We start from the raw sequence: 17,301 nt of genomic DNA, 5'->3' as shown, positions 1-17,301 counted from the left end.
ACCACAAACGAAAGCGCTATTTAAGTGAAAAAAAATGATAAACATTTCATATGGGTACAGTGCTGCATGACCGCACAATTGTCATTCAAAGTGTGACAGCGCTGAAAGCTGAAAATTGGCCTGGGCAGGAAGGAGGTATAAGTGCCCGGTATGCAAGTGGTTAAAAATCCCATTTCAGTCTTTGCAGATGACACCAAGCTGTGCGGTGGAATAACGTCCTTACAGGATGTCTCCAATTTACAAGCCGGCCTCAATGCATTGTGTAATTGGGCAACTATGTGGCAAATGAGGTTTAATGTTGATAAATGTAAGGTTCTGCACTTGGGGGCTAAGAATATGCATGCATCATACATACTAGGGGGGGTACAACTGGGGGAATCAATGGTGGAGAAGGATCTGGGAGTTCTGATTATCACAAGCTTAATAATGGCATGCAATGCCAAGCTGCGGTTTCTAAAGCGAGCAAAATCCTCTCTTGTATTAAAAGAGGTATAGACTCCAGAGAGAGAGATATCATATTACCCCGGTACAAATCATTAGTAATACCTCATCTGGAATATGCAGTTCAGTTTTGGGCACCAATTCACAAAAAGAACATTGGGGAACTGGAGAAAGTACAGAGAAGGGTAACCAAACTGATAAGAGGCATGGAGGAGCTCAGCTATGAGGAAAGATTAGAGGAACTGAATTTATTCTCTCTTGAGAAGAGGAAATTAAGGGGGGATATGATCTCCATGTATAAATACATCAGTGGTTCATATAGTGAACTCGGTGTAGAGTTATTCACCCTGAGGTCATCATAGAGGACAAGGGGGCACTCTTTACGTCTGAAAGAAAATAAATTTAATCTCCAAACACGGAAAGGTTTCTTCACAGTGAGAGCTGTGAAAATGTGGAATAGACTCCCTCAAGAGTTGGTTCTGGCCAGCTCAGTGGATTGCTTTAAAAAAGACCTGGATTCTTTCCTAGCTACACAGAATATAACTGGATACTAACATTTATAGGTAAAGATGATCCAGGGAATATCCGATTGCCTCTCAGGGGATCAGGAAGGATTTTTTTTCCCTGTAGGAGCAATTTGGATCATGCTTTGCTGGGGGTTTTTTGCCTTCCTCTGATCAACTGTGGGTGTAGGATTATAACTTTTTTTTTTTTTTTTTAATGGTTGAACTGGATGTACTTTTGTCTTTTTTCAGCCAGACTAACTATGTAACTATGTAACATGGTGTGAATGCATCCTAAATAACTATATTTTAACCTACATGTTTACTTGTTGATCATTAGCACCTGTTCGTTAATATTGTTTCATGCACTGGACCATGTCTGCAAATCATTAACTGTGCGCAACCTGGGAGAAATAATGCTATTTTAGGGCTCGTTTACACTTATGGCAGTCCTTAGCAAGCCCTTAGCCTTGGATTACTTTTCAGAGGGCATTTGACAGGCAGCTGTGAGGTGATATGAGGCCTCCTCCAGTAAGCCCACACCATTGTGCCACAACCATATGCAATGCACACAGTTGGAGCATGGCCCTATAATTTTTGCAGTGGCTGCAACTCCAGCTGCCTTTACAACTTAAGGGAGGGAGGGGTGAGCCACCTATTTTTATCCCCCCACCCTACTGCAAGCGTAAACTAGGACTTAAAAGGCAAAGGGTGGACACACTAAATATTGAATTGATTTAGGTCTTTTCTGTTTATGTACTTTAACAATTGTTAATTGATAAAATAAAACTATTAATTTCATCTTTTTTGAAGACATCCTCACTATACAGCATTTTTTTTACAAGTGCCTTCTAAAGTATATATTGTATACTGTATATATAATATTTGCACTGTTTATCCTTGTCTCCTACAAATTCCTTCAAACTGCTTATCTAGTTATTGTACCCTGAACCAAAAGATCTAATTTTTTAAATAAAAACTCCAGAAAACAATACGGTAATTTTTGTTTAAATATGGTGGAGTGCAACGAGGTGTATGCCACCACATGGAGCTCTCTCTCTCTCACACAGCAGTTGTAGCATTGTTTGCTTCTGCACTGCCTGCTCCACCTCTCCCTTGCAAAGCATTCTGTGAACCCATTCACAAAATCCAAAGCTTTTTCTGAATAGACAAGTTAGAGGTGATGCAGGCAGAGCATTGGTGAGCAGTAACTATCATCTCCTTGTCAACAAAATGGAAAGGTCCTAGGGGTGGCATACACCTCTTTGCACTTGACTCCTTCTATGTCAGCAGATTTTAAATGCCTATATTTATCTATGTGTACTGTATACATACCTTAACTCTCAGTTGTTTCTATACTGCCTACACAACTTCCCAACCTATCCCTAATGCTCAAAATATTACACAGTTTAAAATGCAAACAGTTCAGTCATTCAGTCCTGGCTACCGCCTTCCCAATTCTACTGTTAGTGTAGGCATTCCTGTGAGATGGGGAAACAGCTCTCATTGTTTGAACACTGTGTGGATGTAAATTAATGTTTTGACTGACATTCTGCGGTTTAGCCACAAGATGTCACTGTTTTTCTAACACAGCCTCAGACTGCATAGATATTTGTATATTGATGAAGAGGTGGGGTTTTGCACACAGAGTTGGAGAGAACAGGAAGGAGAGAGAGAAGCCATGTTTTGGAGCATGGTGAATAAGGGGCTGTGTGAGCTGAGAATTTAATGACATCCAGGTGTGAAAGCATCCCTCAGTAACCAGAACTTCAGCTAAGTGAAGCTGATTGTGTCCAAGACCCTGATCCTGTTCAGAGAAAGGAAGATTGCTGCCAGGAATGCTGATGAGAGCAGAGGAACTAAGCAGCATACACTGCGATACCGCATGCTTGTTGGAGAGACATTTGTTCTGTTCAGAGTCACCAGCGAATACAAAGCAGACCCGGGTCGGTAAGATCGTGCACGCACCTCATTTCAGTTTTGGCGCCTAGAGACTGAGGCCAGGCCTATAGTTAGTTAGGGTCTCTGCTTGTGTCAGGCCACAAGTGTTGTTACTGATTATTGGAAGGACTCCACAACTTAAAGTGACATTTCACATTGGAGAGCTGATAAAATCCCACAAACTCAAGCCAGACTGGCGTTTTGCTCAGGAGGAATACTCAGGCACATGCTACAGGACCAGTTATGGGAGGGGGAATACTGTAGATTTGTGTAAGATTGTAAGCTGTTGTGCTGCACCGCAGGCTAGCCCATACCATACACCCATACACTGATTCCTGCTCTTTTAGGGTAATAACAGGTAAGGTGTGGCAGCTTAGTTGTGCCCCCCAGTAGGTAAATTACTACTCTTCCTACCTTCATCATCAGAAGGCGCCGTGCTGTGCAGCACAAGGGTCTCAGCCTTTGGGCTGGGTGTATGTAAATTTATTGTATGTTTCCAGCATTTGTGGTTGTGTTTAGTTGCCACATCTAAGTAAAATTCTGTTGTGGCAAAAGCTGGTGTTGGGGTTGCTTTCCTCGTTCGTGACTTCACTGTATCCTGGGGAGCCCACCCCGGTACGCGGCTTAGATTCTCATTCCTACTTATCTGAATTTTTTATGTCACACAATATTTGCTCAGCTATTTATCAAACACATATTTTCAGGAAAAAATACACTCAAATTAATTTTAGTGCCAACACTCTATTATACCCAATTATTTTGGTAAAATATAAAAAATGGACTTGTGTAAGTAAATACATAGCAAATGTGTCAAGCCTTAAAACTGAAAAATAGATACCAAAAGTGTCAATCCTTGAATGAAAAAAAAAAAAATAAACAACAAATGCACATCTTTTTGTAGGTTAAAAAAAAAAAGTGTATTTATTTATTTATTCTAATTGGGAACCTGCAAAGCATTGCACCAGCGATCATCAGATCACAGGTGCAATGCAGGGATCTTGTAGACTGTCAGTGTAAACTGTCTGCTTGTACCTTGTATGGGTAGGCAGTTACACAATGACAGGAAACAACATTGAACTACCTAGTGCGCTCAACAGCGCCCTGATAGTTCATTGAGAACTACAAATGGACATCCACACAGGATGTTGGTACTTGTAGTTCATTCATTCACAAAACTCTTTTCAAACAGTGACAGCAGGTACGGGGTTAAGATCCCCAACCTGCTGTCAAAGGGAGCATGGGGATCGGGGAGCAGCTTCAGGAGTAGGAACATGTTACATGTTCCCAAAGGTGAATTTATCCTTTAAAATTATTATTCAGGATTTATATTGTGCCAACGGTTTGCACAGCACTTTACAACACTTTACAACACAAGGGCAGACAGTACAGTTACAATACAGTTCAGTACAGGAGTAATAAGAGGGCCCAGCTAGTTAGAGCTTGCAATCTAAAAGGGCGGGTCAAGTGATATGAAAGGTAATAATTGTGGGGAATGAGCTGATAAAGAAAATGAAAAGACAGTTGTGAGGTGGAGACAGGATAAGCTTCTCTAAAGAGAAGGGTTTTCAGAGATTGCCTGAAAGTAGACAGAGTAGGAGATAGGCAGATTGGAGTAGGGAGTTCCATAGGATGGGGGAAGCTCTGAAGAAGTCCTGGAGGTGAGCATGGGCAGAGGTGATAAGGGAGCTAGAGAGAAGGAGGTCTTGTGAGGAATGACGAGAGTGATTTGGTTAGTATTTTGAGACTAGGTTATGGATGTAGCTGGGGGCTGAGTTGTGAATGGTTTTGTATGTTGTTGTTAGTATTTTGAATTGAATTCGCTGAGTGAGCAGACGTCAATGCCTCAGCAGAGAGGGGTGGCAGACACTGAGCAGTAGATAAGGTGGATGAGTCTGGAAGCAGCATTCGTGATGGACTGAAGGGGGGATAGCCTATATAAAGGTAAGCCAATGAGGGAGTTGCACTAGTCAAGGTGAGAAATGACCAAGGAGTGAATTAAAAGCATTGGTTAGGAATGGGTATATTTTGGAGGTGTTGCACAGGTTGAGGTCGCACGCTTTGGATAGTGATTGGATGTAGAGCTGAAAAGATAGTTCAGAGTCCATGAGTACACCTACCACCCTGGCATGCGGGGATGGACTGAAAGTTCTGCCATCAATCTCGAGAATTCAGGAGAAGGGGCACATGAGGGAGGAAATCTTATGAACTCGATTTTGGATAGATTGAGCTTGAGGAAGTAGTGTGACATCCATACTGATATGTCTGTCAGTAAATTATTGATGAGTGAGGAGACTGATGTTGTGAGCTGAGGGGAAGAGAGATAGATTTGGGTGTCGTCAGTGTAGAAATTATATTGAAAGCCATGGGAGACTGCGTCAGCTGACCCAGGGAGGAGGTGTAGGAGAGGTCCAAGAACAAAACTTTGGGGAACCCGGGAAAAAGGAAGAAGAGAAGAGGAAGTAGAATTGTAAGTGACATTGAAGGTGCGGTGAGATAGGTAGGATGAGAACCAACAAAGAGTACAGTCTTGGAGACCAAAGGAGTGACATTTTTTAGGAAGGAGGGGGTGGTCAACTGCGGTAAACCAATTCAACTGTATCGAAGGCAGCTGAAAGGTCCGGAAGAAGAAGTACAGAAAAGTGTCCATTGGTTTTAGCAGTTAGTAAATCATTTGTTAGTTTCTGCGGAGTGCTGAGGGTGAAACGTAGACTGAAGGGGATCACAAAGGTGAGATGATGACTTAGTCAGTTGTATACTAGGCATTGAAGGAGTTTGGAGGGTAAGGGGAGCAAAGAAATAGGGCGTAGGTTGCTAAAATTGGTGAGGTCCAAGGAAGGCTATTTAAGTATGGGGATGACTAGTGCATGCATGTTTTAGAGAGTTGGGGAAGATGCCAGAAGAGAAGGAGAGATTGAAAATGTTAGAGAGTGTAGAAAAGAGCCAGAAGGTGACTGTAGTATTTGAGAGGAAACAGGGTCCAGGGGGCAGATGGTTAGGTGTGCTGTAGAAAAAAGTTTAGCAACCTCGTCTATAGTAGTGGCGATGAATGTGGGAGGTATTCAGTGTACCTGTGAACATGGGGTGTTAATTGGGGGAGGTATCTGTACAATGAAGATCTCATCCTGAATTGTATCAATTGTCAATCTCCTGGGCAGTGAGTGAGTTCATGAGTGGAGGAAGTGGAAATTGCAAAAAACTATGATACCCAAAATTCCCATAGGCGACACTTTAAAAGCTGTTACAGGTTATCATTTTAGAATGAATCAAGAATTATGGCCCTAGAATCATTGTTCTCACTTTGAACATTTGTGATTACACTTTACATTGCAATTTATATTTATATATACTGTATGTGGTTGCCCTATGCTGTGCGGGAGTGTATGGGGTTGCTGTAAAGTTTTTTATTTTATTTATCTTCATTGCTGTCACAAGCCCCTAATGTGATAGCATTGGGCATATGATAGTACTCTTTATGGAGACATTGGGGATCAATTAGAAGTGCCACAGCATCATAGATGCAATGCACAGACTCCTGCACACTGTTCCCCCAGCCTCAGGTCCACACAGTCCATACAGGGGTATGGACCTTCTGTTATGGGGCTGGCAAAAATAAACACTAAACTGCAGGTGTGGTGATGTCACCACACTTGTGCTCTATTGAGATCTCCATTGAGATCCTTTGCTGTGGTAGCAGATGGGACTTGTCTTTCCATTCACAGTTATTTCTGAATTGATCTGTGAATGGATACCGCAGATGTGCGAGCATAGCCATGCTCAGTTAAAATTAAAAGCTTGTGAGTAGGGAGAAGTACCCCACGTTTCAGGTAGGGGGTTGAGGAATGTGACCAGGTTTCATGTTGCACCTTAAATATGGATATGTCATGAAACATGTTCAGAAAGGTTAACTGTTCTTGTAAACGAAATATAAGTTACTACTTTGCAAATGGCAAAAACAGCTGGAAAGTTGGATTTCTTTTGCACCCTGCTGGATAGTGCAGGAGGTGATGGGAGGGACTGGGCATGGCTTCCACTTTTTTCCCAAAGCCCCCACAAAGCAATGTACTGTTAATTATTATTATTATTATTTCAGGTACTTATATAGTGCTGTCAATATACACAGTGCTTTACATACAGTGGGGATCAAAAGTTTGGGCACCCCAGCTAAAAATGTGTATTAATGTGCATAAAGAAGCCAAGGAAAGATGGAAAAATCTCCAAAAGGCATCAAATTACAGATTAGACATTCTTATAATATGTCAACAAAAGTTAGATTTTATTTCCATCATTTACACTTTCAAAATAACAGAAAACAAAAAAATGGCGTCTGCAAAAGTTTGGGCACCCTGCAGAGTTAATATCTTGTACTACCTCCTTTGGCAAGTATCACAGCTTGTAAACGCTTTTTGTAGCCAGCCAAGAGTCTTTCAATTCTTGTTTGAGGTATCTTTGCCCATTCTTCCTTACAAAAGTCTTCCAGTTCTTTGAGATTTCTGGGCTGTCTGTCACGCATTGCTCTTTTAAGGTCTATCCATAGATTTTCAATTATGTTGAGGTCAGGAGATTGTGAAGGCCATGGCAAAACCTTCAGTTTACGCCTCTTGATGTAATCCCCCATGGATTTCGAGGTGTGTTTAGGATCATTATCCATTTGTAGAAGCCATCCTCTCTTTAACTTCAGCTTTTTCACAGATGGCATCAAGTTACCATGCAAAATTTGCTAAAATTTTATTGAATCCATTTTTCCTTCTACTCGTGAGATGTTCCCTGTGCCACTGGCTGCAATACAACCCCAAAGCATGATTGATCCAACCCCATGCTTAACAGTTGGACAGAGGTTCTTGTCATTAAATTCTGTGCCCCTTCTTCTCCAAACGTACCTTTGCTCATTCCGGCCAAAAAGTTCAATTTTAACCTCATCGGTCCACAGAACTTGTTTCCAAAATGCATCAGGCTTGTCTATATGTTCATTTGCAAAGTTCAAACGATGATTTTTGTGGTGAGGACGTAGAAGAGGTTTTCTTCTGATGACTCTTCCATGAAGACCATATTTGTACAAGTATCTCTTTATAGTGGAATAGTGTACCACAACTCCAGTGTCTGCCAGATCTTTCTGGAGGGATCGTGCAGTCAAACGTGGGTTTTGAATAGTTTTTCTCACAATCCTGCGAGCTGTTCTGTCTGATATTTTTCTTGGTCTTCCAGATCTTGCTTTAACTTCCACTGTTCCTGATGACTGCCATTTCTTAATTACATTCCAAACAGAGGATATTGACATCTGAAAACGCTTTGCTATCTTCTTATAGCCTTCTCCAGCTTTGTGAGCGTCAACTATTTTCAGTTTCAGTTTTCTAGACAACTGCTTAGAAGAACCCATGGTGCTGATTGTTGGGGCAAGGTCAGGTGAGTCTGGGCATTTAAAAACTTTGAGATTGACATAACCTGGTCTTCCCAGACAATGATTGAAAACAATCCATGACACTGGCAGGTCTCAGCTTTGCAAAGGGGGCAGTGCATGCTATAAATTCTGCAGGGTGCCCAAACTTTTGCAGACGCCATTTTTTTGTTTTCTGTTATTTTGAAAGTGTAAACGATGGAAATAAAATCTAACTTTTGTTGACATATTATAAGAATGTCTAATCTGTAATTTGATGCCTTTTGGAGATTTTTCCATCTTTCCTTGGCTTCTTTATGCACATTAATACACATTTTTAGCTGGGGTGCCCAAACTTTCGATCCCCACTGTATATATTGTATATTCACATCAGTCCCTAACCCTCAAGGGACATACAATCTAAGGTTCCTAACTCACATTCATACATACACATACTAGGGCCAATTTTAGACAGGAGCCAATTGACCTACCAGCATGTCTTTGGAGTGTGGGAGGAAACCGGAGTACCCAGAGGAAACCCATGCAGACACATGGAGAACATGCAAACTCCAGGCATGTGGTGCCGTGGCTGAGATTTGAACCAACAACCCTAGTACTGCCAGACGAGAGTGCTAACCATCAGGGGTGGACTGACAACTCATGGGGCCCCCGGGCAATAGGGGATCATGGGGCCCCTGTGTCCTTGCCCAAACTCAAAAAAGCTTATGAAAAAGGTACCAGGGGCATCTCATGGGGCCCCCTACTGACCCCGGGCCCTCGGGCAGTGCCCGAGTTTCCAAATGGGCAGTCCGCCCCTGCTAACCATTTAACCACTATGCTGCCCAAGCCAAAGGACTATGGGCCAACCTAGGCATGGATATTCACTGATAGGACTATCACTGGGTGGACATCTAAGAAGACAGCAGCAGCAAGAGTGTCACCTCTGCAGAGATTTCCCTGCAGAAGAAAAAATATTGTCACCCGATCAAAGTGTATCTAGTGGTTCTACTGGCAGGATCAAGGAGTAATCACAAAATGTTACAAGGGGTAGATAGACAGACACAGAACCCAGTATTATTGGTATGGGTAGCCTATATCAAATATGTGAATTTATAGTTTGACCATAGTTCTACTTACCCAGAATAATAATTGATAGATGCAGCTAGAGCATTTCCTGAACCACTTGGAAGAGCAGAAATGGGCTTTTTAATGGCATCTGCCCAATCCTGTCGTGCCATCAACCCATTAATGACCTGGTAATAAAGAGTTGAAATCATAGGTTAGGCTCAAGACACAAAATTATCTGACAAATGAAGTTAAAAAGTAAAGACAATTTGAAAAGGGATACCTCATATATAAGTCCATCCCCTGACATTACAGCAATCACATCCCAGTTAGACAGATCCTGGTCACGCACCACCTCATATGCCTGGTTGGGCCTCTCTGTCAATTTAGGAGAAATAAATCACTTCTTATTGAGTAATAAAAAAAAACAAAGAAAAAAATGCCATTTTGTGATTCAAACACCTTCTTAATATTGCTCTAGAGTTTTGTTTATGTTGCCCAAGGCAATTGTGAACCATGATGCTCTGTCCTAACAAATGTAACCTGGACAGGAAGCGAGGGTGAATTTCCTTATTGGGGACACTGCAATAAAATCCTGACAGAACTTTCAACCTTTCCCCATTCTATCCAAAACTCTATCCACAAAAAAATAGTATGGCTGGAGTGCCACTTAAACATGAACCTGCCAAGAGAGAAATACAGAGGTTGCTCTTGCTCTCCTCTTTCTGAAATTGCCGGTTGCCTGGCTGCTATACTAATATACTGGATTCTATATTCAGATGTGCAAATATTAAAGTCAGCACCAAGAATGGCACTAAACAGCCAAAAAAAAAAATAGATATACAAACCCTTTAGGTAATAGTGCAATGATATTTGCAACGTTTATCAGTAAACACAAATCATACAAAAAATAAAAACACAAATAAATAAAATGAACAAAACACAAATAAGTAAGAAATAAAATAAATATGCAAAATATATTCAGATGTCCTTATCTGCATACCTGTTCCAGGTCAAGTGACTTGACGTATATAAGCCAAGCAACTAGCATTTTTAGAAGAAGAGGTAAGCAGTAATATACTCTACATTTCTCCTGTTTCCTCGACGCCTAGTCAAATTTAGTGGCGTCAACATGGGTAGGTTAACTTGACAATAACTATGACTAATTTGCACACCTAAATGGTTGTTAACATTTTTAAAGGGCATTTAAAATGTTTTATTTGGTACATGGCTTTTGTTCTTAGTACAGGCTGACAATTATGTAAAAATGAAAACAGAAATGTTTTCATGGTTTAATTTTTTTAAATAGTTTAACTGTATCTGACAATTACATGTTTAAATATATTGCATTGCAGATCCCACTGCAGCCTAAAGATGGCAGTGTTCAATTTTAGGCTGAAGCCTTGGGTTGTCAATGAAGCCTCAGCCTTCATGTAGTCAATATGTTATAGCTGCCAAAATGATCAGAAAATCAGGAGCCACTCTAATTTGTTTCTGACCATAGATAATTGAAGCTGTCAGTGACAGGTGGGGTCCAGGGCTAGCAGCTGTGCAATGTCAGCTAGTGGCTCTCAAAGGTATCATGTTTAAGTACAAGCATGGGGCAGAATGTTAATAAACAGCCTGCTATTCAACTGCATTTCTCTGCCTCCTGCTAATTCTCAAGGGATGCTCATATCTAATTGTAGGCAGGGACTAAAGTGTTGTATATGTGGTTCATCCATGGGTTAATTCCCTGTGACTGTGGGGTCACTGTGGACGAAGGTGCATGAGCGGTTGCGTCACTTTCTGAAAAAGGGTATATAGGGCAGAATAAGTTGTTTCCTGGGTCTCTTTCCATGGGGGGCAGGAGGAAGGCAAAGCACACCAGGATTCAAGGAAGAATATACATGACTCTTGTATTTAGGCAATATGTACGTATCCCAGAGTTCAGTTTTAACAGAGTTGATAGATAATATGTGTAACTCACTTACTGATATCACTTGGTGTTTGACAATGCTCTTTAACTTTTGAATTTAGTGTTGCCTTAGCATTTAATTCTCTGTGTAAATATATTTACTGTCGGTCACTGCCAATGACCTCAAGAGCTTCTCTCCCAGGTCTATGTTGAAGTCCATATCTACAAAGGTTTAGCTCTCTGTCAACTTTCATTCTCCTTGACCCATCATACCTGTCACCAGCAAAGTGAAACGGGCATTGGCCTCAGTCAACATAGGCATGACGTGGGTCTCAAACAGAGTGAGAGCCTTTCCTGTTCCACAACAAGGGTTTAACAACACAAGAACATGGACTGCTGATGGCACGAGGCATGGCTGTCCTGTGAATGATAAGACAAAATATAATGAATTACAAAAATATACAAAAAGGAATCCAATGTAGACATTATTCCATGAGTGAATTTCCTTTCCTAGCACTGCACCAAGCTGGATACTTCTATTGAGTAGAATTAATAACTAAAGGAAAACTGAATTGGATGCACTTTGGTTATCTATCCACCATTTTTTCAATTTTTTTTCCATTTATAAAGTCTTTATGTTCAATGTTGACAAAGTATAACATTGTAATACATAGAATCTATGTTTTCACAATGCATGAGTTCAAAAGTAATAAACAATCTTATGTAATACATGAAATAAAGTTGTTGCAACAAGAAGAACATCTGTAGTGCCTTAGTATACATGTGTAGGTAAACACCATGAATATACAGTCTATCGGTGAGTGGTAGTGGAGTACACATGGATGTACATGTATCCTCAGAGGAGGTCACTGAGATGTCTACCACTATATCAACATTATAAAATACTAAACTGATTACCAGGTTGAAGTAATAGTCAAGACTGGAATGGAGGGTGGAATGGGTCACAGAGCGCCAATTCCTCCAGTGATCCAGACCAAAAGGTAAAGATGGCCATAGACGGATAGAATCTTGGCCTGTTCAGCAGGCACTGGCCGAGATTCAACCCATCTATGGGCAGTTGATCAGTATAACCAGCCTGTAGGATTTTTTTAGCTACCAGCAGTAATCATTGTATTCTGCTGTCAAGAAAGAGTCCCCGTCGGGAAAACACAAAAGCACTGCGGGAGGAATTTCTCCATCAACACTGACTGTGTTGATAGGGTCATCAAGTAATTGTCTTTCCTACAACCATAGATATATTCTATGGCTTGCCTAAGTTTAGAATGCTAGCAGCAATGAGAGATACAGGCTATTGAAATAAAAAGTGCATTAGAAGGGTGTCAACATAGATTCCCATGGGGACCAGGTTTTGGCTTAGGTGTGTAAGGAGCTGTTTAGCTGCACAGTAAGATTTTCCATGTTGTGGATATCATAAATATCATAAATGCATTTATATAGATCTTATTATTATTATTATACAGTATTTATATAGCGCCAAAGGGTTTGCTCAGCGCTGTACATTAGCAGGGGGACATAACATGAGACAATACAGTAAAATACAATACACGAGGGGTTCGAGGGCCCTGCTCTTTCGAGCTTACAATCTAGGAGGGAGGGGATAGTGGTACAGGAGGAAGTGGCTGTGGGGGATGGAGTGGTAGGAGGAGTGGAGATCAGTTGTTAGGTGAGGGTGGGGTAGGCTTCCCTGAAGAGATGGGGTTTCAGGGTGCGCCTGAAGGTGAGGAGGGTAGGTGACAGTCTGATGGATTGGGGTAGGGAGTTCCATAGGATGGGGGAAGTCCTGGAGAAGTCCAACAGTCGGGCGTGGGAGGAGGAGACCAGGGAGCTGGAGAGTAGGAGGTCCTGTGAGGAGCGAAGATTACGGGTAGGGTGATATTTGGGTATTAGGTCAGTTAGGTAGTTTGGGGCGGCGTTGTGAATGGCTTTGTAGGTCAGAGTTAGCAGTTTGAATTTGATGCGCTGGGCAATCGGGAGCCAGTGAAGGGATTGGCAGAGGGGGGTGGCAGATGTGGAGCGGTTGGTGAGGTGGATGAGTCTAGCCGCTGAGTTCAGGATCGACTGGAGTGGGGATAGCATTTGTTTGGGTAGGCCAGTGAGAAGGGAGTTGCAGTAGTCCAGGCGTGAGATAATGAGGGAGTGTACGAGTTGTTTAGTAGTGTCTGGGGTGAGGAACGTACGTATCTTGGAGATGTTGCGGAGGTGGAGCCTGCATGACTTTGATAGTGATTGGACATGAGGTTGGAAGGAAAGGTTTGAGTCCAGGGTGACCCCCAGGACTTTGGCGTGTGGGGTGGGATTGATGGTGGTGTTGCTAGTCGTGATGGAGAGGATGGGGGGGGGGTGCAGGCTGGGGGGGAAAACTAGGAGCTCGGTTTTGGACAGGTTTAACTTGAGAGAATGGAGCGACATCCAGTCTGATATGTGGTTCAGGAGGTGAGCAATGCGGGGCGAAGAGTGAGGGGGTGAGGTGAGGGGTGGAGAGGTAAATTTATGTGTCGTCGGCATAGAGGTGATAGTTGAAGCCATGGGAGTGTATCATTTTGCCAAGGGAGGAGGTGTAGATGGAGAAAAGGAGGGGTCCGAGGACAGAGCCTTGGGGGACTCCAACAGAGAGGGGCAGAGAGGGGGAAGTGGCAGCGTTATAGGTGAGGCTGAAGGAGCGTTGGGATAGGTAGGAGGAGAACCAGGAGAGAGTGGCGTCCCTGATGCCAAAGGAGTGCAGTTTAGTAAGGAGGAGGGGGTGTTCGACTGTGTCGAAGGCCGCGGAGAGGTCGAGGAGCAGGAGGACTGAGTAGTGGCCATTAGCTTTGGCGGTTAGCAGGTCATTAGTGATTTTAAGTAGGGCGGTTTCGGTGGAGTGTAGGGGACGGAAGCCAGACTGTAGTGGATCAAGGAGGTTGTTGTCAGTGAGGTGGGCGCTTAGGCGATTGTAGGCTAAGCGCTCAAGGAGCTTGGAAGTGAATGGCAGCAGGGAGATGGGTCTAAGGTTGTTTAGGTCAGTGGAGTCAAGGGAGGGTTTTTTGAGTATGGGGGTGATGTGTGTGTACTTTAGGGGGGAGGGGAATGCGCCAGTAGAGAGGGAGAGATTGAAGATGTGGGTGAGGGAGCGAATGATGGAGGAGGGGGGTGACTGGAAGAGTTGTGAGGGGATAGGGTCCAGGGGGCAGGTGGTGAGGCGGGCTTCAGTGAAGACCTTAGTGACCTCCACTGTGGTAGCAGGGTTGAAGGAGCGGAGCGTTGTGAAGGTGGTAGTGTGCGGGGCGTTAGGTATGGTGGGGGGGCAGTGCGGCTGTGAGGTCAGAGGAGGGGAGAGTAGAGGGAGTGATGGAGGGAGGCTAGGTGGAGAGGTAGATTGTGAATTGACAATGTCCTTACAGATTGCGTCAATCTTGTTTTATAAATATCATAAATGCATTTATATAGATCTTATTTGGATGGTTCGACTAACAAACCATAGAGAAACAAGGTTTGTCCTGAGTCCCTTTCCATCTGCAGTACCATCAGCAGTCTACCTACACATAATTTCTGTACTTTCTGAAAATGTATTTAGCCTGAAAAAGGAAAAGTAATGCAGCCACCACATTGTAGTGCTGGTAAGCTACAATTTATAAAATTTTTGTTTGGGGGGGTTAGTTATGCTTTAAGGAGGACACCAATGTACTATTTGCAGTTAAAGTGTTAAATGGATTGAAATGTGAATGAAGACGAATAGCGTGTCTTTCTCCAAGTAAACTTTTAAATATTAAGAAATATATACACTATATTGCCAAAAGTATTGGGATGCCTGCCTTTACACGCACATGAACTCTAATGGCATCCCAGTCTTAGTCCGTAGGGTTCAGTATTGAGTTGGCCTACCCTTTGCAGTTATAACAGCTTCAACTCTTCTGGGAAGGCTGTCCATAAGGTTTAGTAGTGTCTATGGAAATGTTTGGCCATTCTTTCAGAAACACATTTGTGAGGTCAGGCACTGATGTCAGACGAGAAGGCCTGGCTCACAGTCTCCACCCTAATTCATCTCCAAGGTCATGGTCAGTTCCTCCACCCCAAACTCACTCATTCATGTCTTCATGGACCTTGCTTTGCGCACTGATGCACAGTCATGTTGGGCGTAAGGCCTTGCGAGCGGCCTTACATGTTGATGTCATGCCGCTGGTTGCAGTATTCGGAACGATGGCCATCTCTGTATGTCCGGACAGCTTGTTTGTTTGATGCATCCACATGATTATTTTTAATTTTGTTTTATCTAGTTTTAAATAAAATATACTACACTATATACTGTACCTCTGTCTGGGCTCTGTGGTGTGAGCACTTTCCATCTAGGACTTTGGAATTGATGACTGGGAATTGAGACGCAGGAATGATTATGGCGGCTATAATACATGCACTTGCAATTTGACCCTCTGGTGAGTACATACGGGTGGAGGAGTGCACATTGCTGGTGGTACTGGAAAGAAGAATTTTGGCCATCTCTTTCCCTTTGCACTATTGGGACATAGTTGAAATAAAGTGAATCACACTTGTTGCTACCACCATAAGCATACATATAAATAAATGAAAGAAGGGGGAGATTGCTGCAGCCACTCACTAAGTGTACTCTCACTCAAAAAAGGCTATTTTACAGAAATAAAATGTAGTGCACTAACTCCTCATCGAAAATAAATAAAACTTGTCAATTACGCACAATCCTTTATTTCCGCCAGGCCTAGCACAACCCCCTTCTTTCTCTTGGTGGACCTCCCATGGCTTTGTTATTGTACATGATGTTCTGAGCGCTCGAAAGTTTCTATTGTGGGAGTCTCTTCGAGAATGAAGGGGGGTCCCGCCACGGGAATATTATCGGTATTTGCAATTGTACCACTGAGTCCTGTCCCTCCGTCGTACCTCTACATACCCTTACCGCAAAACGCCCTTTGAACACGCCTGTCAGCATACCCCAGGGTCCCCTAGTCTCATTTCTGTAATTTATGCCTTCCTTAACAATAGGTCCTCCTCACCACCCCTGTCTTATGTCTCTCAATGGGAGAGAGACCTGGGTGTCTTGATTGCGGCGGTGGATTGGTGTAGGGCCTGGGGGATAGTGGGGAAATTTTCATTCAATACAGTCACTCTTGAGTCAGCCTACAAAGTTCTACTGCGGTGGTACTGGGTTCTGGCTCGGACTGCTCACTTTAATCCGACTGGCGGATATAGGTGTTTCCAGAACTGTGGTCTACGTGGGGACGTCTTGCACATTTGGTGGTCGTGCCCGCGATTGATAGTGTTCTGGTCTAGGGTTTTTGGTTTGCTACAAACACTTTTTCATATTACGGTCTGTAGGGATGCAAAGGTGGCCCTCCTGCATTGCCCAATTTTGGGTCTGTCTAGGTCTCAGCAGAAATTGGCATCCTACCTCTTTATTTCAGCCAAACGTGCTATAGCTCAAGCTTGTAGAACCCCTTCAGTTGTCTTCCAAGGGGTGAAGACCCAAATTAATGCTATGTTGTTCAATGAACAGATGTCTAGCATTTTTCATGATTCTCATCCGAGATTCCTTAAGGTTTGGGAACCTTGGATACGTTATTCTTTGCCATCCCTGCCTCCTACTAGTTATGGACTCCTATAGTCGCTGCCTGTGCTAGCCCTGGATCCATGATCCTTCTAGTTTCCCTTCTTTCATGTTTTCTTTCTGATTCCTTTTTTGTTTTATTTTCTTTTTCCTTTCTTCTAACCTTTTTTCTTTGCTCTTTTTTTCCGATATTATGTTGGATTACTGCTGCTATTTGGTTTGACTTTTACCGTCCCTCCTTGATGTCATTGGACATCTCGTTATTTGACTAATACAAGTCAGCAGGATGTCTCTGTTTATGTGTTATTCTGCTCTGCCCCTGCATGGGCGTATTTTGAGCTTGTTGTATTCTTAAAACACAACTTTCTTAATAAAAATATTGCAACAGAAAATACTGTAAATAAAACTGAAATAGACATCAATCCACAATAAGTCAGCTGTGAAAGAATATTATTCCAATCCCAGATTCAAAATTGTCCTAATAATGTGCTGTTGACCACTTTCCAAAACATGC

The 17,301-nt window shown here is 42.7% G+C and overlaps 1 protein-coding gene across 1 annotated transcript in view; it reads right to left on the bottom strand.

The window, feature by feature from the left end:
• The window catches only part of SPHK1 (sphingosine kinase 1), a 65,395-nt gene that overhangs the window by 9,234 nt on the left and 38,860 nt on the right, over nt 1-17,301 (bottom strand). Inside the window, exons 2-4 of the mRNA XM_089682656.1 lie at nt 11,492-11,638; nt 9,605-9,699; nt 9,394-9,509 (exon numbers count right to left, since the gene is read on the bottom strand). Of these exons, the coding sequence (XP_089538782.1) occupies nt 9,394-9,509; nt 9,605-9,699; nt 11,492-11,638 (358 nt within the window). The remainder of the gene's footprint in view (nt 1-9,393; nt 9,510-9,604; nt 9,700-11,491; nt 11,639-17,301) is intronic.

The sequence above is a fragment of the Staurois parvus genome, unplaced genomic scaffold (assembly GCF_062004578.1).
Source record: "Staurois parvus isolate SC_StPar_1 unplaced genomic scaffold, SC_StPar_1.0 ptg000293l, whole genome shotgun sequence".
NCBI classification, from domain to species: Eukaryota; Metazoa; Chordata; class Amphibia; order Anura; family Ranidae; genus Staurois; species Staurois parvus.
Note: the sequence above shows the minus strand (reverse complement) of the source record. Positions and strands in the feature narration are given on the sequence as shown.